The sequence below is a fragment of the Phalacrocorax carbo genome, chromosome 22, assembly GCF_963921805.1.
Source record: "Phalacrocorax carbo chromosome 22, bPhaCar2.1, whole genome shotgun sequence".
Taxonomy (NCBI): Eukaryota; Metazoa; Chordata; class Aves; order Suliformes; family Phalacrocoracidae; genus Phalacrocorax; species Phalacrocorax carbo.
Window position 1 is genome coordinate 2,965,631 of NC_087534.1, and position 25,478 is coordinate 2,991,108.

The 25,478-nt window shown below is 45.8% G+C and overlaps 3 protein-coding genes and 1 long non-coding RNA gene across 9 annotated transcripts; 2 read left to right on the forward strand and 2 right to left on the reverse strand.

Annotated features, from left to right (window-relative positions):
* On the forward strand, positions 1–6,463 carry ZBTB8A (zinc finger and BTB domain containing 8A). Of its 2 annotated transcripts, none has more exons than XM_064471107.1 (4): positions 1–64; positions 1,226–2,193; positions 2,697–2,866; positions 3,270–6,463. In XM_064471107.1, the coding sequence occupies exons 2-4, from the start codon at positions 1,254–1,256 to the stop codon at positions 3,600–3,602; spliced, it is 1,443 nt and encodes a 480-aa protein (XP_064327177.1). In that variant the 5' UTR covers positions 1–64; positions 1,226–1,253; the 3' UTR covers positions 3,603–6,463. The 2 variants fall into 2 exon arrangements, with proteins under 2 accessions (XP_064327177.1, XP_064327178.1); XM_064471108.1 differs by lacking the exon at positions 1–64 and adding an exon at positions 503–749.
* Positions 6,464–12,522: 6,059 nt separating this feature from the next.
* On the forward strand, positions 12,523–15,301 carry LOC104047412 (zinc finger and BTB domain-containing protein 8A). The gene is made up of 3 exons (XM_064471429.1): positions 12,523–13,459; positions 14,412–14,581; positions 14,850–15,301. The coding sequence occupies exons 1-3, from the start codon at positions 12,523–12,525 to the stop codon at positions 15,177–15,179; spliced, it is 1,437 nt and encodes a 478-aa protein (XP_064327499.1). The 3' UTR covers positions 15,180–15,301.
* Positions 12,718–17,497, reverse strand: LOC135316790 (uncharacterized). Its single transcript, XR_010376033.1, has 4 exons — positions 17,114–17,497; positions 14,393–14,606; positions 12,919–13,095; positions 12,718–12,834 (listed from the first exon to the last, which is right to left on the reverse strand). It is a non-coding gene; the product is annotated as an uncharacterized LOC135316790 (long non-coding RNA).
* A 361-nt stretch (positions 17,498–17,858) lies between these two features.
* Positions 17,859–25,436, reverse strand: ZBTB8OS (zinc finger and BTB domain containing 8 opposite strand). Of its 5 annotated transcripts, none has more exons than XM_064471434.1 (8): positions 25,300–25,435; positions 23,050–23,233; positions 21,609–21,633; positions 20,903–21,024; positions 20,588–20,670; positions 20,144–20,196; positions 19,846–19,882; positions 17,859–19,148 (listed from the first exon to the last, which is right to left on the reverse strand). In XM_064471434.1, the coding sequence occupies exons 2-8, from the start codon at positions 23,135–23,137 to the stop codon at positions 19,062–19,064; spliced, it is 495 nt and encodes a 164-aa protein (XP_064327504.1). In that variant the 5' UTR covers positions 23,138–23,233; positions 25,300–25,435; the 3' UTR covers positions 17,859–19,061. The 5 variants fall into 5 exon arrangements, with proteins under 5 accessions (XP_064327504.1, XP_064327503.1, XP_064327502.1 ...); XM_064471433.1 differs by having other exon boundaries at positions 25,265–25,435; XM_064471432.1 differs by having other exon boundaries at positions 25,194–25,435.
* Positions 25,437–25,478: the final 42 nt, after the last annotated feature.

The window sequence follows — 25,478 nt, forward strand, 5'->3', positions numbered from 1 at the left end:
CTCCGCACCCACCGCCCGCTCCTCCGCTCCCGGCTCGGCGGCAGCCGCCCGCAGGACCCAGCCGGTGAGTGGCGGCCCTGGCACGCCGGCAGGCCAGGCAGGGCGTCGGGATTTGGGGGCGGAAACGGCCCCGCAGCGAGGCTTTGCTGCGAGGGGCTGCGAGGGACGGCGCCGGGCTCCGCAGTCCCCGAGGGCGGCGGGGTCCGTGCGCGGCGGCCCGCTGGCAGCTGCCCCTCGGAGCCGACGGTCGCTCGGGCTGCAGAGCGTCCTCGGCGGGCGCCATTTGCAGCCCCGGGCGCGGCTGTAAGGGGCCGGGAGCGGCAACAAAGGGCTGCGCGGGAGCGGGCGGCGGGTGCGCGGCGAGAGGGGCCGCGCAAGGGGGCGGCCGGGGCGAGCTGCCAGCCCGGGGAGGCTGCGGGCAGCCGGGGCGGGAGCGGCTCGGGCCACGCCGGGCGCCCGGCACCGGGCGGCAACAGCGTGGCGGGGAGCTGCGGCGGAGCGGCGGCCGGGGCTCCGCTGAGGCGGGCGGCTTCGGGCTGCATGCCCGGCCCGGCCCGGCCCGGCGGAGGGGAGCGCGCAGCCGCCCGCAGCGGTGGCGGGCGCTGGAGCCGCGGTCCCCACGGCGTGAGCGGGGGCGGCCGCCCCGCCGCGAAACCGGGAGGCGCCTCCGCGCTTGGGCGGGCGGGTCCGGCGCCGTCGGGCGTCCCGGGCTCCCCGCGGTGGTGCGACCAATTCGGAGGGGCGTGCTGGTGAGTGACGGCGGGCTCCGCCAATGGCGGGGGAGCCCGGGCCGGGAGGGCTGCGGCCGCCGGGGCTCCGCCGCCGGGTCCCATCCTGGTCCCTCTGGCCGGCGGGTGCGGGGCTGGCCGGGCCGGGCCCGTGCGGTAACCTCTGCTCCGGCCACGGTCACGGGCCTTTCCCGCAGCTGCTGCGGGGTCCTCGTCTCGCTGGGGAATGTCTGAAGGCTGCGGGTTGCACGCACACTGTCCTGCACCCTTAGGATGGAGATGCTCCCAGCTTAACACACGCCTCTGCCGAACAACGTGCACTGGCTTATTGGGCTCTCTCATCCTTCTTGTATTCTGAGAAAAAGAATGAGTGGTTGTGCATATTTCTATGTTTAAATAAATAAGATTATTTGAAAAATATAAAATCGCGTCTGACACATTTGGCTGAGCTGCGTGATGCTCAAGTCAAGAGACTGGTTATTTCCTTTATTTTTTAGAGCAACGCTTCATTTCATCTTTTCTGGAATGGAGATTTCTTCCCACCAGTTTCACCTCTTGCAGCAACTAAATGAGCAGCGCAGGCAAGACTTGTTCTGTGACTGCAACATCCTGGTCGAGGGAAAGGTCTTTAAAGCGCATCGCAATGTGCTCTTCGCCAGCAGCGGCTATTTCAAAATGCTGCTTTCGCAGAGCTCGAAGGAGACAAGTCAGCCGACAACGGCTACTTTCCAGGCGTTTTCTCCTGACACATTTACAGTTATTCTAGATTTTGTGTATTCAGGCAAACTGTCTCTCACCGGGCAGAATGTCATCGAAGTCATGTCGGCCGCTAGCTATCTGCAGATGACCGACGTCATCAGTGTGTGTAAGACGTTCATTAAGTCATCGCTGGACATCAGTGAGAAGGAGAAGGATCGCTACTTCAGTCTGTCGGACAAAGACGTGAATTCGAACGGCGTGGAGCGATCCTGCTTGTACAGCGCGGGCTGGAGGGCAGAAAGCAGCCCCCCACACTCACACTTAAGTCCCGATCAAGGGACGTGTATGATGGGAGGAAACGCTTGGAGCAATTTCAGCTACTATCCGACTTCTCAAAGAAATGCCCAGCAACAGCTGTCCAAACACGAGCAGAGGCAGGATTCCGTAAAGAAATCCCGGCACCTGGGAATGCAGCAGCCTTCTGACATTCCTCACTATAAATCAAGCAAACTGGAGGACCGGGCTGCCGAGCCCCCTGGCCATATCGCTCAGTCTGAGGAGCAAGTTCAGATCGAAACCGAAGTTGAGTCTCCTCATGTGGGATTCCAGTATGGCCAAGGGTCTGACGTGATACCCAGGAGCTTGGCTGTGTCACAGCAGGAGCACGAATCGCCCCGTTCTTCCAGTAAATCCAAGTGTTCGAAAGCGGACGAGCAGTACGCGAGCATGCCCTCGATTCTAGGTGTCATGGGAAGCTGGGCTGAAGGTAAGGGTTGGTTTTAATGCTGTAGGTGCACATTTGCCTGTGCATTGTCTGTTCTGTTCATTAGAAGATGTGCTTTACTGAATGAGTGGCCAAAAATACATCTGCGGTGTCTGGAAATGTACATTTGGGAAGTTTAACTCTTAGTTTTTAATAATTGTGAATGATTGAAGTACCTGGTTTATTAAAACGAGCCTTTCGAAAGACATAATCGTTAGTGTCTCTGCAGCTTCATCTTGCAGATTTAAGCTGTGATCTTTTGGGGTATTTCTAAGCTCATTTTCGTACAGCTAACGGTCCACTCCTTTTCCTTTGTTGCACTCCCGTGTAATTTACAGGAAAACACAAGATCTTTGTGCTTGGAAAGACCTACGATAACTTTTTTTTTTTAATAAAAGCGATTTGCAATTCTGCGCATAGAATGCATTTCCCTAGGGCATTAAATGACTAGACATGTTATGACTTAATTTAATTTTTATTTTTTTAATCACATTATTTTCTAACAGATGATCTGCCCAGGATGAGGTTCAAGTGCCCGTTCTGCACTCATGTGGTGAAAAGAAAAGCAGACCTAAAGCGTCACCTTCGCTGTCATACAGGAGAGCGCCCTTACCCTTGTGAGGCATGTGGGAAAAGATTTAGCAGGCTAGATCACCTAAGTAGCCATTTTCGAACAGTATGTATTTTTAGTAACTGCATGATTTGTTGAATGTGTAAATCTGTCTCGGCGTAATTAAACACAGGACTAGTGTGCCTGGTTGATGTTGACTCCCATAAAAGAAGAGGTAATAGAAAATTAATCGGGTTTTGCTGAAGTCGATTTGAAGCATAATTTGTATGAAAGGGGATGAATTTCTTTGTTAATCGATGGCTCGTGAAGGCCCAGCTCTCTGCAAGTCCAGTAGCAGAGCCTCAGCGGGCAGTTATGGCGCCTGCGATGGTTTCATTTTTAATGTTTGACTGCCTCTCAAAATGAGTTAAAGCTACCGTTTGGTGCTAGTCTGGCCCTACTTTTTGTCATCTTAAGACACATTTCTCTGTGGATACCTTATCAAATTTATTCCTTTCGATTTTCCCAGATTCATCAGGCTTGTAAGCCTATCTGCAGAAAGTGTAAGCGCCACGTGACTGAGCTAACAGGACAAGTGGTCCAAGAGGGAACAAGACGTTACAGACTCTGTAATGAGTGTTTGGCTGAGGCTGGCATAGACAGTATTCGCATTGACTTGGAGGCTGAAGCACCCCTTGAATTTCCACAAGACGGGGATAAGGATTCCAGGTGGCACTATGGGGAAGACAACAGATCCGACGTGGAGATCGTGGAGGATGGGTCAACCGACTTGGTCATTCAGCAAGTTGATGACAGTGAGGATGAAGCAGACGAAAAGGAAGTAAAACCAAATATTAGGTAGTTGCAAGACAAGGATTAGGAATCCCGTGGAAGAGGGAGAATGTACTGTCTTGACCATAAGTCCTCCACCAGCCTGTTGTTACCGTACAGGGACATCGCGGTTTCTTTTGAACAGGTCCAGACTTGCATGTGTTTATGGACGTGCCATTGAGTCCACTCTTGAGTTTTATTACCAGAATACCCGTACTTTGCTTCATTAGAAAGAATCCATCCTGAAATGAAATAGCGGATGAACAAGGAAACTGAAGTACAATGTGGATAACTTTTTATAGTAGACAATGGGTCACTTCTGAAAACCTCTTTCAAGGGAGTGAGGTCTAAATACTTTTTTTTAAAAAAAACCAACAACTCACACAGCACTGTAAATTGCCCACTTTTTAAACTTGTAGAGATGTGGGGTTTATATGTAATATCATCTGGTGATACACAAAGTATAAATACGCCCCCCACCAGAATATAAACAAAACCTCTCTTCAGTATTCAAAAATTAAGATAATCTTCCATGAAATTTCATGAAGTATTCATATTATGCTAAGGAAAAAATCGTAGCTAATTAAGAAAAAGCATATAAAAATGTTTTAGCACATTCATCTGGAAAAGCATTCATCTTGCAAAATTTATTAGAATAAGGAGAATCATTAGCAAATCATTCATTCGAGACCTATTTCTTTACAAGGAAGTAAACACATGAACACTAGTCCTAGTCAACACATCAGAGAGAAAATGATTACAGATACGATCGTTAATTGATGCCAGTAGATGTTTTAGTCATTCTGAAAACTGGGGACTCAGACTGGGGTATATTTTAATAAGTACTAATAAAACACCCTCTTTTGGTTTTTAAACCTCTCAAAAGTGCCAGACTGACGTGACTGGCAGCCCTGCATCCACAGCATTGCCAATGGCAGTGTCAGCTTCTCCACACCGACGTGATGGAAACAATCCTCACGCGGTTACTTTAGCTGTTGTTTTCCCTCTTTGTCCCCCGTTTGATTTGCCAATAACAGTGGCAGAACAAGTTGTACAGTATATATACTATATCATTAGAAATGGAACTGATGAGATTTTCTGTCTGAAACCATTGACTACTCTTGTTTGTATTGACCTGTACTCGATTTAACTGATGAGTTTTAAGATGGAGTCATTATCAATTTATATATTCCCAAAGTCCTTCGGTCACCAAGAGAACATACTTCAACCTTTTTCAGTCCGTACTACGTGCCAGTGAGAACAAGATGTACTGGAAGTTCTAGACATCATATCTGTGTAATTTTACCAACAATTAGACTACGAGAGATGAGATGACTAATGGTGAAGAAAGTTTACTTCTGTAACAAAATAAGCTGCTTGGTTTTGTTACTTAGTGAGTTTGTCTTAACCAGTACTGTAAGAGGAGAGGAGCAGAAGTATGCTCCCAGGGTGCTTTTACTCTGCGTTTTTGTGGACAGACCTGAGTATTGATACAGTCTTCATCCTGTGATCATTGAACTCAAAGGGTATAGGCTTAGAAAACTTTTTTTTTTTTTTTTACGACTTTGTAAGCATGTTTGGCTGAAACCCGGGATTAATTACAGAACAATCCCATATATATACTATATAATCGCTTTCCCAGGGACAGCTAGAATGTCACTATTTTATTTTTATTTGTGTAAAAACTGTATAGCCTTATTAGTATCATCATTACCAGAGAGTGCAGCATTTTCATCCCAGGCTGCAGACTGGCAGCCTACAGGTCTCTTAAATGACAGCTCGAGCGCTTCCTACTAAGTTCACAGCTTAGGCATTAAGCGCCCTCCCCTCAAGCGTGCAGGGCTGCCAAGAAGCAGCCTGCATGTATGTTCTCAGGAGAAGAGAAGTGGTATGTTATTGCTCCTACAGAAATCACTGTCCATTGGCTTAGACCTGGGGAGGAGGGGGGAAGGGGGGAACTTAGAAAACTTTCTGATGACCCATATGAAAACATTGTTTCCGAACAAGACTTACACTGGCCTCGATTTTATGTTACACTTTGGTCAGCAGTCCACAAGATGGACTCGATGTGAAAACAGCTGGTTGATTTGGAGCTTATTACTCCTCAAATGCATAATATGAAGTGGCTAAGAAATATTCCTGAGCAACCTTAACTAAATCAAATATAGAACAAAGAAATATATAAAAGAATACGGAATGACTTTGATCAAATTTCAAGAGAAAATGCTTGCTGAAATCAAATTTAATAGATTTTTCTGTTTCCCTTTACATTAAACAGTTTGCACAATAAATTCTAGGTATCTGTGCCTGCTGTCCCAGAACACAAAGTGGCTGGGATTAGTCTGTGTGTGTGTTTGGGGATGGATTTAAGGGGAGGGGAAAATAAAGTGTTACTCTAGGCCTGGAATCTTAACTGTCAACTGTAAAGGTGAGACTATTAAGTGTTTCTGTATACTTGGGGGCGTTTTTTGAAGCAAAGGGATTTTTGGATCAATATTCAGTCTAATTAGGTACTGTAAATCTAAGAATACTCAGGACCAGATGCTTCAGAAAAAGATGTGAAGTGGCTATAATGGGCAAATGGAAAAATCTATCCATATGAAGACATTTACTTTTTAAATCTAGGCAGATTAGGTGCTGATTTGCCTGGCAAACAAGAGGTTTTACTGTTTTTATACGTTATTGTTAATCTCAGTAGCATAACTAGATATCTGTAGTCATTTTAAAAGTATCTTATTAAGCTTGGAGTTTTAGCTCAAGACTGCGATTCCCACAGGTCAATTATGTTTTGTATTTTAAAAAGGTTACCATTTTTATGTTTGTTGCCTTAATTTCAGTTGTTGTTCCCTTATTTTTGTATTGCGAGACAAGATAAATGTTAAGTGCCTTATATTTTCTACGTCCTTCATTTTACATAGCCAGTCATATATTTTGCTTGTTTTTCTCTAAATGAAAGTAATCCTATTTGTTTTGTTTTCATCTCCTTGCATTGCCTCTGATGACTGTCTTCTTCATATCCCTGTTAGGATCACATACCACTCATTAGCAGAAGTAACATTTTTGGTTTTTTTTCAAGTTCTTTTCACCTCTGTGCCTGGCAAGATCACGGAGCAGATCCTCCTGGAAATATGCTTAGGCACGCGGAGAATAAGGAGGTGATTGGTGACAGCCAATATGGCTTCACTAAGGGCAATTTGGGCCATACAAATTTGATACCCTTTTACAACGGGGTTACTGCATTGGTGGATAAGGGAAGAGCAACTGACGTCATCTACCCAGACTTGTGCAAAGCCTTTGACACCGCCCCGCACAACATCCTTGTCCCTAAACTGGTTAAACAGGGATTTGACAGATGGACCACTTGGTGGATAAGGAATTGGCTGGATGGTCACGCTCAAAGAGTTGCAGTCAATGGCTCGATGCCCAAGTGGAGACCTGTGAGGAGGGTGTTCCTCAGGGGCCGGGACTGGGACCGGCGCTGTTCAACCTCTTTGTCGGCGACACTGACAGTGGGACTGAGCGCACCCTCAGCGAGTTTGCCAACAACACCGAGCTGTGTGGTGCGGTCGACACACTGGAGGGGAGGGATGCCATCGGGAGGGACCATGACAGGCTTGAGAGGCAGTTTGTCCATGCAAACCTCATGAAGTTCAACAAGGCCAAGTGCAGGGCCCTGCACACGGGTCAGGGCAATCCCAAGCACAAACACAGGCTGGGCAGAGAATGGATTGAGAGCAGCTCTGAGGAGCATGACTTGGGGGCGGTGGTTGATGAGAAGCTCAACACGAGCTGAGAATGTGCGCTCGCAGCCCAGAAGCCAGCTGTATCCTGGGCTGCATCCCCAGCAGCGTGGGCAGCAGGGCGACGGAGGGGGTTCTCCCCCTCTGCTCTGCTCTCGTGAGACCCCCCTGCAGAGCCACGTCCAGCCCTGGGGCCCCCACGATAGGAAGGACATGGACCTGCTGGAGCGAGTCCAGAGGAGGCCATGAAGACGATCCAAGGGCTGGAGCACCTCTTCTATGAGGACAGGCTGAGAGCTGGGGTTGTTCAGCCTGGAGAAGAGAAGGCTGCAGGGGCACCTTAGAGCAGCCTTCCAGTACCTGAAGGGGCCTACAGGAAAGCTGGAGAGGGACTTTTTGCAAGGGCATGTAGTGATAGGACAAGGGGTGATGGTTTTACGCTGAAAGAGCGTAGATTTAGATTAGCTATAAGGAAGAAATTCTTCACTATGAGGGTGGTGAGGAGTGGTGGATGCCCCATCCCTGGAAGTGTTCAAGGCCACATTGGATGGGGCTTTGAGTTACCTGGTCTAGGGGAAGGTGGCCCTGCCCATGGCAGGGGGGCTGGAACTAGATGATATTTATGGTGGTTTCCAACCCAAAGCATTCAATGTTTCTAGGAAATCAAAGACCATATAGTCTTGTTCCAACAGAATTTAATTTATCTGACAATAACCGATTGTGTCATGTTTTGAACTTTGCGTAGTCACAAGTCGGACACCTGATTTTATCTCTAAACACAAGAGATGGCTGTATAGAACTGTACTGAATTACACCAATATTGATCTGTTCAGATAGTTGCTGTCCTGCCTCTGTACATACAGAGTACAGTCTGAGCGGTTTACATTGCGGTGAGCGTTGGAATGGGCTGGTCAGAAAGCAGCCTCAGAGATGTCGTCCTTAAAAGTGTTCAAGTCTTGGCTAGAGAAAGCCATGGCTGATCTGATCTTGATCTGACCTTGGTGCTGGTCGTCTTCCGGTGGGAGGTGGGACTAGAGACATTCATAGCTCCCCTGTGACCAACAGTTCCATGATTCCTCTCAAGTTGGTTTTTGCCTTTTTTTTTTTAACTTTTTTTCACTTGTACTTCTTTCATCTTATTCACGTTGCTTTGAATGCTCTTAAACATTACTTAATGAATGTTTTGATTATTCACTGGTTTTCAATATATCGTTCTCTTGTCATTTGCTTTTCCACTCCCTGTTTCACCTGGCTAACGCTGGAGGAGTGTCCACCTGAGAAACATTCCTCTGGTCTACCTCTGCTTTCTGTGCAATCCTAGTGTCTTTGTCCTTTTCTCTCCTCTGTCTGTCGTCTGTTACTGAAAGCCTGCCTCTTTTTGCTTGGCTTATGCTTATCATTGTGTTCACAAAACTACAGTCAAGAGCGAAGACACAGACTCATCATCCTCTGTTTAGCATCTCAGCTTTAACTATCCTTGTTTTCTGACAGCTATCTTGCCATCCTTTCAAAGGCTGAAACACTGAATTAAAGAACATTTCTCTTTCCCCCTTTTCAGGTATTTCTTACAGAATTTTACCTGCCAGATAAACTATGACTTGTGTGACAATTGATTAGCTTTTCTCCTTCACATCATATCCCTTTTTTTTTGTTTTGTTTTCCATTATATTATCTAAACTTCTGTATTTATTATCCCCAAAAATGACACTTGTCCTTATCTTAAAGGTTCAACTGTTGGGTTGGGGGTTTTTTTTTCAAAATTAATTTAAAAAAGCAGACCCAAGTAAACAACCTCAGAATGAATCTCCCTTTCCAACCTTTTGGTATATATACTATTCCAGTTCTAAAGAACTGAGATTTTAAAAAAATGCAAAAATATTTAGTGTAAGCTTTGAAAGTATCTGTAAGCCCACAGATCTCTAGCAGAGGACTGACACTGACTGCTACATGTATCATCCTTCCTTGAGTCCTCTTCAGAAGACATACTCCATCCTCCAGGATTTTGGGATCCCTCTCAATTTTTCAATGATAACTTAGAAAAAAAAATCTCTGTTGGATATAAAATTATGGAATATACTACATTTCTTCCCTGAAGCATCTGGTCACTGTCAGAGGTTATCCCATTACCTAGCCATGCCAGTGTCTACCTTTCTTATATTTTGGTCTTTCAGCCTGCAGAAATACTTGGCTTTGAGCTTCAGATCGCCTACACAGAGGCTAACAGCACTATCTTCAGCTCCATTTAATAATAAATGGACCTTGATTTAGCTGAAAAATGCCTGACCTACCATGTGGCTACAGCTGAGTCAATGGCTGTGTCCGGATCCCAGGGTCCCCCTCTGACAATCATTAGCATCTGTCAGCATAACAACAATGCTCTGTAGCTGAATGTCTATCTAAAACCTTAGCTGCTGAGGCCTAGCAGAGTCGAGATTTGTGTTAAGTGAGTATTATGGCTAAACTGAACTTGTTTAGCTGACTATCCTAAAAAAAAGGCTTTGAGGCTGAAGATAGCAGCAGTCAGACTGTAATAAGCCCATGCACTTAGGGTTTATTTTACGAATTTACAAATTCATAAGGAATTACTTCAGTGAACTGCTAAGGCCAGTACCTGTGATCTGGTCAAGCCGGCACTGGGGACTTCTAACCATTTGCAAGGAAGATAAATGTAAATTATATGCCATAAAGAGTCCAAATAGTTAACTCTGTATTCCTTTTATTGTTTCTACAGGAATAACTACAGCAGAATTGTAAGAGTAGTTCAATATTCTCGTGCAGGCATTCCAACACTTGCTCCTTGATTTTTCTGAAACATCTCAGGACAGCCAGAAGTCAATTAGAAGGCTATTATTAGTTGCAAGGCAGCATGTACAAGAATGAAACAGAAGGCAATTTCTGTAGCTCTGGCCAGAAGGTTGAGTTTTGAAGAAAAGGATCTTACAAGCATCCAGTCCTTGCCTCCAGACTTCCAGTGTACTTTTCCCATTAGGTATAAACCTGTACCAACAGTCTGTAGGTCTGTTGAGTGACGGGTATAATTTGATAAGCTACTAAGAAAAGCTTATAATGTAATTTAGTTAAGAAATATTTTCTGTACTATTTAGCCTAAAAGCCCTCCCATATTGGAGTTAGCATAACCTTTCATCATATTTAACTCTTGAAATGCACATGGGAGTTTCATTTGGAGCACCAAGAATTTTAAACATACTAGCAACACAGAATAAAAAAATTTGCAGGGAAGAACCGGGAGAGTGGAAAGAGGATTTCTGTACCTTGGTTTAGCTGCTGTACTAAATCAACCACTAGTGAAGTTCTCTGCCACGCTCTGAACTAGCACTTTTTATTGTGAAAATGGGCTGTTCTTTTACTGTGTTCTAACCGAGCCTGCTTTGAGGAGGGGACTGTTACCGGGTGACCTGCAGAGGTTCCTTCTCAAAATTATTCAGTGATCTCAAGGAACAAGATTGAGAGCATCTCATCTTCTAATGGGCATCCTGATTGGATTTGTTTTTTCCACACTGAAGGGAAAAAAAGGACAGTCTGTAGTACTGTACTCCCACTTGCTGTACTTTGGTTTAGGATTATCTCCATTGTTTGAATATAAAACTTTCCTGTTATAAAGCCGCTGCTAGATTGAGTAACGTAATGCATCCTACACCACAGACCTACAGATATTTCCCATTCAGGTGGCGCCTTCCTTCCACATACAAAGATACCTAGACCGGCCTTTAACAAAACCAAGCACTGCTGTGAGGCAGTGGACCTCCCGGGCAGCATGTGGGTGTGGGAAGAGGCAGCAGCCCCGTCCGCAGGGCGATCAGGCAGAGGAAGCCGCTGGGCTGCGCCTGCAATCGGTGCGTTGCCCCTTTAATTGTGTCCCCAGCCCTCGGGCGTCTCTGTCCAACGCCCACGTCAGCAAATACCTTTTGTTTCTCTCACGTTCGGGCTTCCAGGGCTCGGGGCTGCGGGACCAGCGCGTCGCCTTCAGCCACCGTGAGCCCCGACGCGGGGCCGGGGACTCCGCACCCACCGCCCGCTCCTCCGCTCCCGGCTCGGCGGCAGCCGCCCGCAGGACCCAGCCGGTGAGCGGCGGTTGTGCTGTACATCGGTAGGTCGGACCGGGCGTCGGGGCTAGAGGCGGCTAGGAGCGGGCTTTGCTGCGAGGGACGGCGCCGGGCTCCGCAGTCCCCGAGGGCGGCGGGGTCCGTGCGCGGCGGCCCGCTGGCAGCTGCCCCTCGGAGCCGACGGTCGCTCGGGCTGCAGAGCGTCCTCGGCGGGCGCCATTTGCAGCCCCGGGCGCGGCTGTAAGGGGCCGGGAGCGGCAACAAAGGGCTGCGCGGGAGCGGGCGGCGGGTGCGCGGCGAGAGGGGCCGCGCAAGGGGGCGGCCGGGGCGAGCTGCCAGCCCGGGGAGGCTGCGGGCAGCCGGGGCGGGAGCGGCTCGGGCCACGCCGGGCGCCCGGCACCGGGCGGCAACAGCGTGGCGGGGAGCTGCGGCGGAGCGGCGGCCGGGGCTCCGCTGAGGCGGGCGGCTTCGGGCTGCATGCCCGGCCCGGCCCGGCCCGGCGGAGGGGAGCGCGCAGCCGCCCGCAGCGGTGGCGGGCGCTGGAGCCGCGGTCCCCACGGCGTGAGCGGGGGCGGCCGCCCCGCCGCGAAACCGGGAGGCGCCTCCGCGCTTGGGCGGGCGGGTCCGGCGCCGTCGGGCGTCCCGGGCTCCCCGCGGTGGTGCGACCAATTCGGAGGGGCGTGCTGGTGAGTGACGGCGGGCTCCGCCAATGGCGGGGGAGCCCGGGCCGGGAGGGCTGCGGCCCCGCTCCGCGCTGGCAGGGCCGGGCCCGCACCCGACCCCTCCAAGGCGGGGACTCGCTGGGCAGCCCCGGCACTCACCGCAGCAGAAAGGCCGAGTTCATCGTCTGTGAACCGCTCCCGGCCTTCGTCGATGTAATCCTCACTGTATAGGACACGCAGTAATCCTGCTGGGGCATCTTTCCACCTCTTTGAGAGCTGCGAAGTTTCTTCTCGCACGTTACTGTGTGGGGTTGGGGCTGCAGGGGTTTGGAGATATACTGGGATGTGATAACTTACACAGTTTTCCCGTTTTTAAAAATAGAGCTGATCTCTTTAAAATAGGATTCCCCAACATTGGTTTAGATTGTCACAATTGCACTTGCTTTTTACTTTAGAGCAAGACTCGCTATTCCTCCCTGCCTGGAATGGAGATTTCTTCCCACCAGTTTCACCTCCTCGAGCAGCTGAACGAACAGCGGAAGCAAGACTTGTTCTGTGACTGCAACATCCTGGTTGAGGGAAAGGTCTTTAAAGCGCATCGCAATGTGCTCTTCGCCAGCAGCGGCTATTTCAAAATGCTGCTTTCGCAGAGCTCAAAGGAGACGAGTCAGCCGACAACGGCTACTTTTGAGGTTTTCTCTCCAGAGACATTTATGGTTATCCTGGACTTTGTGTATTCGGGCATATTGTCTTTAACCGGTCAAAATGTGATCGAAGTCATGTCAGCTGCGAGCTATCTGCAGATGACAGATATTCTTAATGTCTGTAAGACGTTCATTAAGTCCTCACTGGATATTAATGAAAAGGAAAAGGATCATTACCTCGGCCTGTCAGCCAAAAGTACCAACAGCGAACCTGCCCATCCATCTCTTTATCGCTCAAGAAGGAAAGCGAAGAGCAACCCCAGGCGTTCCTGTTCAGTCCCGGACGAAAAGACTAATACGGTGAATGAAAACTCGTGGAGCGGTTACAGCAGCTATCTGCCCTCAGAGGTGAATCTGCAGCGGGCGGAAATGCAGCTGTCAAAGAGAGGCAGAAAACAGGGCTCGGCAAGAAAGCGCCGAAAGCTCCTGGGACTGTCACAGAGCCGTGACAAAGCTGAGCGGGCCGGCGGAGGATGCAGCGCGTCAGACTCCAGCCACATCTCCCGGGTTAGAGACGAGGCTGAATTTGACGCCGAGAACGATGTGGATCACAGTGACTGCGGGTATAATCAGCAGGCAGAAGCGATACCAAAGAGGTGGTCTGTGGCTCAGCTAGAGCAAGAACTTTCAAGAACTCCTGAGCTCATGGAGTTAAAAGCAGAGGAACTGTACACCTCAATGCCTACCATTTTAGGTGTAATGAGTAGTTGGAACGAAGGTAAAAATTACATATTGTTTTGCAAAGTTTGTCTTTATTTGGAAGAATTCGGATGATCTTTTGGAGGGACTTTGAATGGCTGCATGAAAACCCAAATGCTGCCTAGAGTTGCAGATTATTTTCCTGATCTACTCATTCACAGTGTCAAACGGGATGAGAGACTTTGAAGCCTGAAAAGGGCATGAGAATTAGAATCAGAGAGCTTGGCTCCAGTATTTGGTGAAGTTAACAAAATACATGCCAGATTATTTGGACCCAAGTGGAGTTTAATGAAGCCTCAAGAGCTATAATTGCCTTGGGGACCTGAAGGACTGAATTTCTGTTGTCAGATCCCCAATACCTGGCAGAAAGAGAGGCATTCAACCTAAATCCAGCCTAAGTCCTCCACAAGAGAGGGTCCCGTCGTTGGCGGGATGCCGCATTTCCCTTGAGGTCCAAACCAGCCCAAACTCCGCAAGTGTTTGGCCACGCTACATAAAACTTCTAAGCTCTGGATGGCCTGACAGTGCATGTCTGGGATGGTGGGACAGAGCTTACAGCTGTCTTCTGGTCTGCACCCTTTGGAAACTAATATACCTGTATTTTTTATTATAATTGCATAATTTCAAGACTTTAGGCATCCTGGTATATTACATAGAGACTATAAATGTCAGAGCTATAAACTATTACCTGATGGAAGAGGCCGTATGATTACTATACATTACAGCAATGCATTTATAATGATATGTATATCTAAAAAATACCTTGTCTAAGAAAGAACACACTGTCAAATGCCTGTTCAACATATTCAATAAGAAACATTGGTTTGGGGGATTATATTTGGGGATTTTTCCTATTTAGTGACAGACCAGAGGAAAAAAAAGAACCGCTACTTATTTAAGCTGCAAAATAATCAAACTACTACCTAAAAACTACTGATATTTGACGCTTTACCTGTATTTCTCTATACCAGATGACTTGCCTCGGATGCGATTCAAATGCCCCCTCTGTACGCACACGGTGAAACGACGCGCAGACCTGAAGCGACATCTTCGGTGTCACACAGGGGAGCGACCGTACCCCTGCGACGCTTGTGGGAAGAGGTTCACCCGCCTAGAGCATTTACGCAGCCACTTCCAAACGGTACGCCACCTCAGTCAGACCCAGCCTAGGCAAACACACAAGATGTCACTGGTACCAGCTGCTCTGTCATTTCCAGAACTAACACCAGAAAAGCTTCCTACCTGCACAGCAACTTTAATTATTCATTATTTAAATTGGCAAATTATATTTTTATTTGTTTTTTTTTTTAAGAATGATTCAGTGAATTTTCTTTTTCTAAAATAAAAATAAAGAAAATAATTCTGCTTTTAGATGAGTGCTGACATTTTCAAATTTTAAATCTCTCTAGATACATCAAGCTGGCAAACTGATCTGCAGAAAATGCAAGCGTCATGTAACTGACCTAACAGGGTGTGTTGTTCAGCAAGGAACACGACGCTACAGACTGTGCCACAAGTGTCTAGCAGAAACTAATTTTGACAGCATCCCTGACGATTTAGAGCCAGAACATTCTCCTGTCTCCTCCACGGGAAACAAACGTTCCAAATGGGCTTTGGAGGAAGAACAGAAATCAGATGGAGAGACAATGGAGGAGGAACCATATAATTTGGTTGTCCAACACGTTAATGAGGATATTCCGGGTGAGGCAGATGAAAAGGTGAAACCAAATCTAAGGTAGACTGTTTGTGTATTTGTTACTGTTGTATTCAAGATTAAATCACTTGTGTCCTGCCAACTAATGCTGGTTTATTACTTTAATGAAAGTAAAATATTGCTAGAATTCTATTATGAGAAGCAAAATATGGGCTACAAACAAGCGTTTTGTACTTGCAGACATGCAACAGTGTAACTACTCCTAAATATCATCCAGAAGGTACTTCTTATCTGGAAACTATTTAGAAGAATTGGTTTATATTTCATCAAATACTTGGCTCAGAGCTCCTGTTCATAAGGAAAGTGTGAATGATTCTACAGTTCTACAAAGGTTCTACAAAGATTCTACACTAACGTTTGTAATTTGCTTTGAAAAAATCTTACTAAAGTAAGCAGCTAAGAAATGTAAACCACGTTTTCGTTGTCAGTGTAATTAACATGTATTTACACTTCAGAAACTTGATAAGAAAGGATTAAAGAGAACAAGTGGAATTCTTCCTGCTGAAGAACCTATTTACAAGAGCTTTGTTTTCTGACTGAGCTTACTGCTTCTTATAGTTCAGAAAAGCATGGATAGTTTTAAAGAATACACACAGCCATACAGAGTAGAATAACATACAGAGCAGAATAACGTACAGAGCATTGGTAGTGCACTTGGACAGTATGGGTTTGCCTTTTCAGATACACTGTGTTTTTGAACTGCAAATTTTAAACAAAGATAATCTAACATGGTTCCAAGGAAGTAAAAGTGCAATCACTGGAAGTACAGTTGTCAGGTTTTTTACATTTTTTTTCCCAGGACTAGTGCAAGATTTGCTTAAACTCCTGTCTTTCTTATGCTAAGGTAATAAAGAGGACAGTCCCTTTAATTTCAGTGGGACAGTTGTGACTTAGATCACAGAGCTGCTTTAGAAAGGCTTTCCTGCTTGTATAAATTTAGGACGCTTAAGGCTGTTTGACAGCATAACAGCATTTGCTAAGATAATTTCCCATAGAGTTTAAGCAACCTTTGTAATTCTGGAGTCTCTTCAGCTTTTTTTAACAATAAGGCTTTTTTTCCCCAGTCATTTGGGTCAGAGAACCTCCACTTGCTAGAGAAACTGAAAATGCTCAGTACTAAAAATGGTAAAAAAGTGTCAGAGAGAATGTATAGAAGAAACATTCTGACTGAGAGCAGAGAATGGCATTCACAGTAAATAAAGAGACACTGGTCTCACGTCTCATTTTGTGCTATGTTTCCTCTCCTGTTAGTAGAACCTGTAGCCTGAGGTGACTGCCAAGAAAGCAAAAATTTCCTGTAGAGAATCTGAGAACAGCCATATTGATTAACATCCAATAGTTGCCATTAACAGATACCTAGGGAGAAGTGAGAACAGGGCAAGCCTGTTTAATAATTCCCTAATACTCTCCAAAACTCCAACCATTTTCGTTTAGGGTATTTTCTTAACTTGGGATTTGTACATTTAGTAACCACCAATGCATGTATTTTCCAAATACTTCTGTACTCTACCCTTAAACTCATCTAAACTCCTGCACCAATGGTAAGTATCCTTAGGCAAACACCTCTGTGAGTCTAGTGTGCCCTGTGAGTCCCATCTCCTTTGAATCTGGCTCCTCAAACAGCCACCACCGCATCTTGCTGAGCCCACAGAGGTGCATGCAAACTCACTACAGAGGTGGCTCAACTAAGAGCAAAAGAAGAGTTTGCAATTTAAGTATGTTTTTGAATTAACTGCTTAAAACTTAAGTGTCTTAGTGGGCCCCACCTCAGTGGGAGACTACAGCCAGCAACAGGGCTCCTGTAACACAGTGGGAGACTAGGACTTCTTCCAGAGAACAGCCTGCCAACTGAAACCTGTCACACCCAGAGCTCTGAAAATGGACCAAGGCGAATTTAAGGCCTGTTTTATAATAAGTTCTTAATAAATACTGGAAAAAAAAAAAAAGACTAACACTTACTTGGTTAATTCCAAATGTTTTTCTAGCAATTTCCTGTCACCATTTCTAAAAGCAGAGCAGTTTACTGTGCAACTACAGCCTGTGACTGATAGTATACACAGGGCATCTCAGCACTTCTACGAAGTTAAATTTTAGCCACATGAATTTATCTTCTTTCAGTTTAGAAGGCCGGGCAAAAGGGAAGGACTCCACAGCCAACATCCCTCAGGCCCGGCGCCCCAGCTGCCGCCTCAAACTCGGCAGAGAACAAAGCCTCCTCAACTCGACGCCTGATTGGCTAATCCCCGTCGCCTGACCCAACCAGCCAATGAGGTGTCAAAGCCGCTGCCGAGGGGCGGTAGCCGCGCGCGCTCTGCCCGGGTGAGGGGCCGCGGCGGCGGCAACGCCCGCCCGCCACGGCCGGCCCCGCACCTCCCGGAGGGTTCCGGCGCTCGGCCGTGCCGAGCGGAGCCCTGCAGCCGTTCGTTTCGAGCAGCGCCCGCAGGCGGGCCCAGGCCTCGCTTTTCCTCCACAGCGCCGCTGTGTCCGGCCTGTCACCGTAGTGGGCATGGGCTGGAGCCCTGGGGCTGCTCCTGAGAAGAGAAAACTCAGCATATGAAAAATCATACTATTTTTGTACCGTCACATAGGCGTATTGTCCTTCTTCCTTACAAAAAGGTCTGCTCACCTTAGCAGAGGAAAAAGCATAAATGTAATTCACTGGTTTTAAAATTCCACTGTCCAAAATTATTCACGCACAAATCCATTAGTTCTTTCAGTCCGGGTTTTATTTGAGCATTGAAACTTTCTCAAGACAAAGGATTTTATCCCTCAATCCTCACAACGTGGAAATAAAACCAGATGTATTTAAGACGACTTTACAGCAAGCTAAAGATGAGATACAACCTCCACAGGTGAGGCACTTGCAGCCTTTACAATAAAAAAAGCAGGTCAGGCCAGCATGGACAGTCCCTTACTGTGCCCCTCTCGCATTTAAATAGCAATGGTGAGTTACACGTTTGCTGTCCTGTGATTTAAAATGAAACACACTTTTGATTACTCTTGATTAATTTTGATTCAGTGAACTGCAAGTCCATAATCCTCTGACATTAAAGGATTGTCTGTATTGTCCTTTCTAAAGGAAGAAATGGAAGAAATTATTTAAATAGTCTGCTTTTTAAAAGAAAAGAACCAGCTTTCACAAGACATAGTGGGGAGTGAACCTGCAGAGAATCCAGAGCATCCCCTTTCTATGGCAGCAGCAGAGCTGCCTACTTTTTAGAGTGATAATAGGTGCTCTTAGGATTCCATGCACATGGTCACATGCTTTAGGATTTCACGTGGAAATTTATTTACAGCAATTCAGCACCACCTGCTGGTATGACTTTTTTTTTTTAAAGTAGTATAGAAGGTGTGGTGGTTTGGTTTTTTAATTGGATACTTTCTTAGGTGTCCTTTGATCAGTCAGGAGTTTTTCAACAGTAAATCTGTCCCACTGCAGGTATTTTGGACCCTTTAGATAATACGGAGAAGGGATGTCACCTCAGAATTAGAACACACAAATCTGTAAATGAAATAATGTAGATGAACGTTATCTCCTGCAACCCTACAAAAAGACAGTACTTTAGCTAGCAGCTCCATTAAGTTATCTATTTAGTTCATATAACCCCTAACACATGTATTAGCCTTAACAGCTGACTACTAGCATTCCTGAGACTTCCAACCCCAGCACTCTCTTTCTTCTTCTCAACATCCCCCGAGCCCCAGCTAGATCTTTTTTTCCTGGCATGCAGGTATTTCTCTGTCTCACCATCCTCAAGTCAAAACACAAGCTGACATTCCCTGCAATCACCCCCTTCAGTTTATGACTTGAATTGGCCAATTCCTTAGTTACTTCCACAGGATTACAGTTTTCAAATTACTTTTGCCAACCACTGACAAGTATCCACTCCACCACACGTTTCTTGCTTTAAATATCAATGATGACAAAGACTTCTGGCTGTTGGTCTTCACAGATCTGCATTGCTGAGTAAGTTATGGCTTTCACCTCTGTACCCTAGAGAGAAAAGACACAAAAGCATGGATTTTCTAAGTTACATCCCTTGTAGCAGTTAAGGATAAAACACAGTACTTATCCCCTTCTACAAATCCCATCCAGTTTAATAGTTTTTCTCCCCAGAAAGCTGTAACTATATTTCTTCTGATGAATAAGAAAGTTAGCATCCTAACGGCAAGGGCTTGGACAGGCCAAACAGTGAATAAGTAACTCTTCCCTTATTTTATTGCCTCTTGAACACTACAGATTCCTCTGCTTACCTCTGACAGAACATCAACATTTCCTGTTAGTGTACTGACACAGCTAAAGAGCTGGTGGGGAGATTAAGGATTTGCTTCTAGCAATTCTTTAGGGAGAAAAGAAAAAAAGCAGCACAAGCTGACGAAACAGAAAGCTGGGATCACAGTGTGAAAACCAGACCCACCTACACATTCTGAATATAGATTGGTTTGCTGTGTTATCGGCATCACAAAAAGGAAGCCAACTGTTGAGTTTTGCTAGTGCTGAGGAAGCATCAGATGCTCAGGTCAACAGTTTCATGTACACATTCAGAAAAAAGTAGCAGGATACCTACGATACCATGCAGACAAGTTTGAACTTGGATCTCTTGAGAACTTAGAGGCCTGATTTAAAAGACACCGCACCTCCCCATCCTACCCCTAAGATGTAAAAGATGTACAGATGAACCACTGCATACCTGAGGGTGTTTGGATAAAGAGAACTCTTCTCCCCACCTTTAAAGGCAAAAAGAAGACAGGTGGTTGGAATTTTGGTAATATTTATCAAATGGTATAATTAGTTTCACTGATGAGTGTAGGACAGCGAGATTTTCATTTAAAGCCTCAAAGGAGGAAGAAAAAAAAGTAGTCCGCAATCCACTTTTTAGAAAGCATCAGTGAGCTCCAGCACATCATGGTATTTCAGAGTGGTGAACGATGGCACTATGTGCCTTTTCAGTAAAGATAGTTATTGCTCAACTGGTCGTTTAAGCTCACCCAATCGATCTTATTTTGAATTGCATTCGGTCAATGTAAAGCACTTTCACCTCCTGCAGAGAAAGCGAGAGAATCGTCAGTAACATCTATCTTCAGAAAATCTCAGTAAATCCCATTTACAAGGGTTATATTCCACTGTTTAAATGGAATCTAAAACCAGAAAATCTGAGCAGCCTCAAAGAGGTATGCTGCTGTTTGGAACACGCAGGCAGCAGAGCTGCCCTGAGCGTACGGTGGCAGGTAACGATTGGCATTTGTGATAACGAAGCTCAACAATTTGTTTCTCAAGTCTTTCCGCCCTGGTATTTTCAACTCCCCATGTGTTGCGCTTAAGTGATCTGCTGCATCCCTTTCCTCCCTAAAGCAACATAGCATTCAGAGCTGGTATTACCAGAGGATGAACCTCAACCTACAAATGGAAAGAGAACAAAACAGAACACTTACTCTGGGTATAAAGAAATCATTAGCACTGAATTTATACAGCCACTCATCCAAGAAGTGGAAGAGAAGAGACAACATGTCGTGTCCTGCATGGTGGAGGCAGAGAAGAGAGTCAGTTGATTGTCTCAGTGAGAACACCGAAATGTTTTTAAGAGTATGTCAGATGTGCAGCTTCTGCACTGTTAGAAGATTCAGATTAGCGATGCTTAATTAGACTTTAATTAACTGCAACAAAACTACATCTAAAGATTCAAAATTTTAGTACCCTTCTCCCTCAGAGTTCATACAGTTCCAATAGAAAAAGTCATCCTGCCTTACCTTCTGCCTCTACCTCTACTGTATCCACAGGTTCCACGGTCCCTGTATCAGTCATGTAGCCAAACATGGCCATAACGCACTGCTCAAAGGCTTCTTCCAAAGTGTCTCCCCAGGCATGTAGCCTAAAAAGACACAGGATAATTTACTGGACCATAACAAATAAACAAAAAAAATCCCAAAGTAATATGCAGGTGAGAAATCAGAACTTGAAAATCAATTCAGAGGAAGCAAATGAACAAAAATATTTGCTTTTCTATGCCTATGCATTTGGGCAGATTATATGAGATTTTCCTCCTTGTGGTTTGTGAGAAGAGTTTCTTGGGAAAATATGGAAAATAAATATTTTACCAGACAACAAGAAAGTTGTTTCCTAATATGGCTAACTGATGTCTGTAAAAGTGAGCTACTCAGCAGAAGTTTGTTTTAAAAAGAGGAGATTAAACAGAGATTTCAGAAGACATTTCCAAATAACAGAGGCTTTGTCAGAAGCACCATAGGAATATTAAATTAGAAAAGATACCAAACATGATTCTGTGCTCTCCCAAGAGCCAAAACAAAACTGACCATCAAAAAACCCAGCGTGTGACATTTCACAGTTCCATAAGGTGTACATCTGCAACCAGCCTTCGACAGCTAGGCCAGATTTATAGCAGTGTAAGAAATGATCAATTTGCCATATTGAGAAATCCCAGCTGCCCATACTTACTGCACATCTGCTGTGTGATCCAGATCTGAGGGGGAAGGAAAAAGAAAAGTCATGATGTCACCAAACATTTTTAACCTTCATTTTTAAAATATAAGGACATGAGATATTGTTGTTACAACAAGAACTTTTTGAATTTATTTTCAGATGTGAAACAGGGATAATCTGTTTTCCAGTATATTAGAAAAAAGTTAGCACAGGTGGAATGTTGGATTATTTCTGCCAAGCAGAAAAAGAGTGTTTAATATAATTATTTCAGTGCCCTACGTGTACAGCCCTGCGTGTAAGGTATGGCTGTTGTAACAAAACAGGCTTCTACAAGTTAACTGCAATAAAAAGAAACTTTAACCAGGAGTAAAGAGTTTTTGCTGATGTGTGCAGGACTGAAAATTATTCATGCAGAGGATGAGATTTGCAAATATTTCCAGCTCAGTGAACTAATATAGCTGTCCACACCCAAAAACACCCATGATGCAAAAGGGAGAACTTTAAAAAAAGTATGTAATGCAGAACAAAAGGCAATCTTCACTAATAAGGCAGGATTAACATCCCAAGCATGTCTCAAGTTTTACATGAACATAATTCATATTCATTCAGAGGAATGAGAGAAATGCAAAGTTACATCAGGTTAGCAGAAACAAAGCTGACTTGGGACGTAAAATAAATGCCACACCGTGATCACTCTAACTGAAAGATTGTTCTGATGCTGTTTAGATCGTTCACACGCTATTAATGGATTCTCAACAACGGTCTCTAAAGCAAACAAATTCCAGTGGAAGAAAAAAACCTCTTCCAGTTATGGAAAGAGCATGACTATTTTAACATGTCACTATTTTTGCACTGCTATCAAATAAAGATCTGAACGCATCCTAAAAATATATATTCTAACACAGTAATGGACACTGACCCTCTAGACAGACGCTGCTGAAACAGAAAACAGTCAGACAGAGAATGGTCTCCTGTGAGTGCCTTAAGTCAGCCTGTGGTCTGCCAGCCACTTGCTTGACATGTTCTTAGAAGACAGTCCAGGGGTGTGGAGAGGGGGAGATAATGATCTTTAAGTAGCGTGTGTACAAGAAAAAACACCACACACAAGACAAACGCACTCTTGAATATAAATTCTAATGTAAGAGAGGTAGGAAAATGCACTGCCTTGCTAAGAAATAGCTTGAAAGGGAAAAGTTTTCAAGGTGAGACTTAATTCACTTATTTCTATCATGATTTCTTTAGCACCCATAACAACAAAGGTATTACCTGTGACAAAGAAAACTGTTAATATCTCATCTCTATTAATTCAACTACAGATGCATCCCACAGTTTAAACACATATGAATCCGGCATATTAAAAACCCCACATCTATCTTCTATCTTCCGTTCCCTCCCTCCCCCTTACGACTGTCCTGTCACACATACGCTGCATCAGGATAGCGTTAAAAATACTCACATTCATATTTCTTATTGAGCGGTGGGTATTTGGCTTTGATAGCCTTCTGCTCCTCCGTCAGGTTGTAGTCCCTCTCATCAGCTGCCATAGCTGCTGGGCTCCAGCAACACTCGCTCACTTCCTGGTGGTAGGAAACATGGCCACCTCCGCGAGCGCTTCAGCCCTGCCAGGCTTCCCTTCGATGCTGCGGGAGGAAAGGGAGAATTGCCTCTCAGTTCGGGTTTTCACTCGACAGCAGTTCGGTGACACTTGTACACAGGCTCGGGTATTCAAAATAAGATTCTAAGTGCATCCCATTTAAGCTGTTTGCTGTCAAAACTGTTACTGGGAGATGGGGGAAGTTCAGAGTTTGATCCTACGCCACTTGCCTCATTAACTGGTATGAGTTACGTTCAGCCAGTGAAGCCAAGGGATTACAGTCCTTACAGAAAGTGTGGACTTTGGCTTCTTCTGGGAAGAACCATATTTCTTTGCTCTTCTTGTGTACAACAACAAGCATTTCATTCCTCTTCAAATAATAAAATACAGCAATAGTGAAAAAAACAGCTGTAAAGTGAATTAAACTTTCATTTTACTTTCTTTTTTTCTATTACTTCAGGTAACTTCTACTGAATTTTACAGCTGAGAGCACTCAGCCCACTGTACATCACACAGCAAACTGAAATACACACTGTCTCCAAACCCCAGGTGTGACCTTACATGTGATCTTTCTTTAGGAAAATAAGTCTAGTTTTTTCTTAGGACAGGGACTGTGTTTAAGCCTTCAAACCTAGAAGCACACTCATGGCGGATACAACTGTCACACAAGCGCAGAGGTTTTCCTAAGTTCCTTTTCCTGCAGAACATGTTTTTTCAAATTAACCGCCCCAACCAAAAAAGAAACTGTATGAAATCCCCATGTAAAAGTCTAATTCTCAGACCAGATCTTAGTAGTTGATGTTTCATACAAGCTTTCATTTGTAAATCTGACAGACACAAATTAAAGAACCTGATTAACTTCAGGCTAATTAATTTTCCTCAGACAAAACCTCCCCAGATTTCCAGATATAATAACCATTCTCACTCTTTCTTAATTTTTCTGTGCATGACAAGATTTATCCACAGCTGAGCCCAAGACTTCCCCAAATAATGCAAAGGATAGGTTTATAAATAGCACATAACATCATGAAGACTACTTTTAGACAGGACTGGTTCTTTTTCTGAGGCTTAGAAACAAGACTACACAGGATTTCCAGTTTCTGCTTTCAGGTAAGGGTCTAGGTATGCTCCAAGGAGTCTGAAATTGAGAAGCCAGTGCTTCTCTTAGGGAATAAACCCAGATGAACACATATTTTGATTTTAAACCCATTAAGCCTTGGCTGTGGACAGGCAGATCCATGACCCACCACCCCAGGTTACCCACAGCAGGCCGACAGAGGCCTAAAGAGACCCCTAAGGAGGACTGTCTGCAAAGCTCACCGCTGCACCAGATCAGTAAAAAAGGGAAATTATCAATGATTATGTACAATTAAAGTTCAGCAGTTTAATCCTATTTTCATAGAATCATTAAGCTTGGAAAAGACCTCTAGGATCATCAATTCCAACCCCCAACTCAACACCCCAGGCCTCCTAAACCATGTCCCCAAGTGCAACAGCTACACCATGTTTCAACCCCCCCAGGGACGGTGACTCCCCCACCTCTCTGGGCAGCCTGTGCCAGGGCCTGACCACTCTTGCAGGAAAGACATTTTTCCTCATATCCAGCCTAAACTTCCCCTGATGCAGCTTGAGGCCATTTCCTCTTGTCCTGTCACTGGTGACTTGGGAGCAGAGACCAGCCCCCTCCTCACTCCAGCCCCTCTCAGGCAGCTGCAGAGAGCGAGAAGGGCTCCCCTCAGCCCCCCCTTCTCCAGGCTAAACCCCCCCAGCCCCCTCAGCCGCCCCCCAGCACACTTGTGCTCCAGACCCTGCCCCAGCCCCGCTGCCCTTCTCTGGACACACTCCAGCACCTCAATGGCCTTCTTGTCCTGAGGGGCCCAAAACTTGTACTGAAGGGCACAAAATTAATAACCCAAGAGCAAGTTGATGATACCCTGAAGGCTTCTGGGCGGCCCTTTGAGGAGGGAGGGCAGTGAAAGAGGCCTTGGCCCCACACACACACACACCAGTCCCGTCCGGTCTGCTCCCGACGTGGTCTGCCCACGGCTGTGGTAACCGAAGGAGACGGCGGACGGACCTGCGGGCCTTCCCACTCCCAAACCAGCGTCTCGCCTGAGAGCCACCGCCGAGCCGCCTCTCAGCACGGAGCGCTGCCGCTTTAAGAGCTGACCATCTTCCCCTCCGGAAAATGGCGGCTCCCAGGAGAACTTCACCGCTTCCCTCCTCCCCCCCCACTTCTTCCCGACCGCCCTCCCACGTGATCCCCGAGCGCGCTCGCCTGCCCCGTGTCC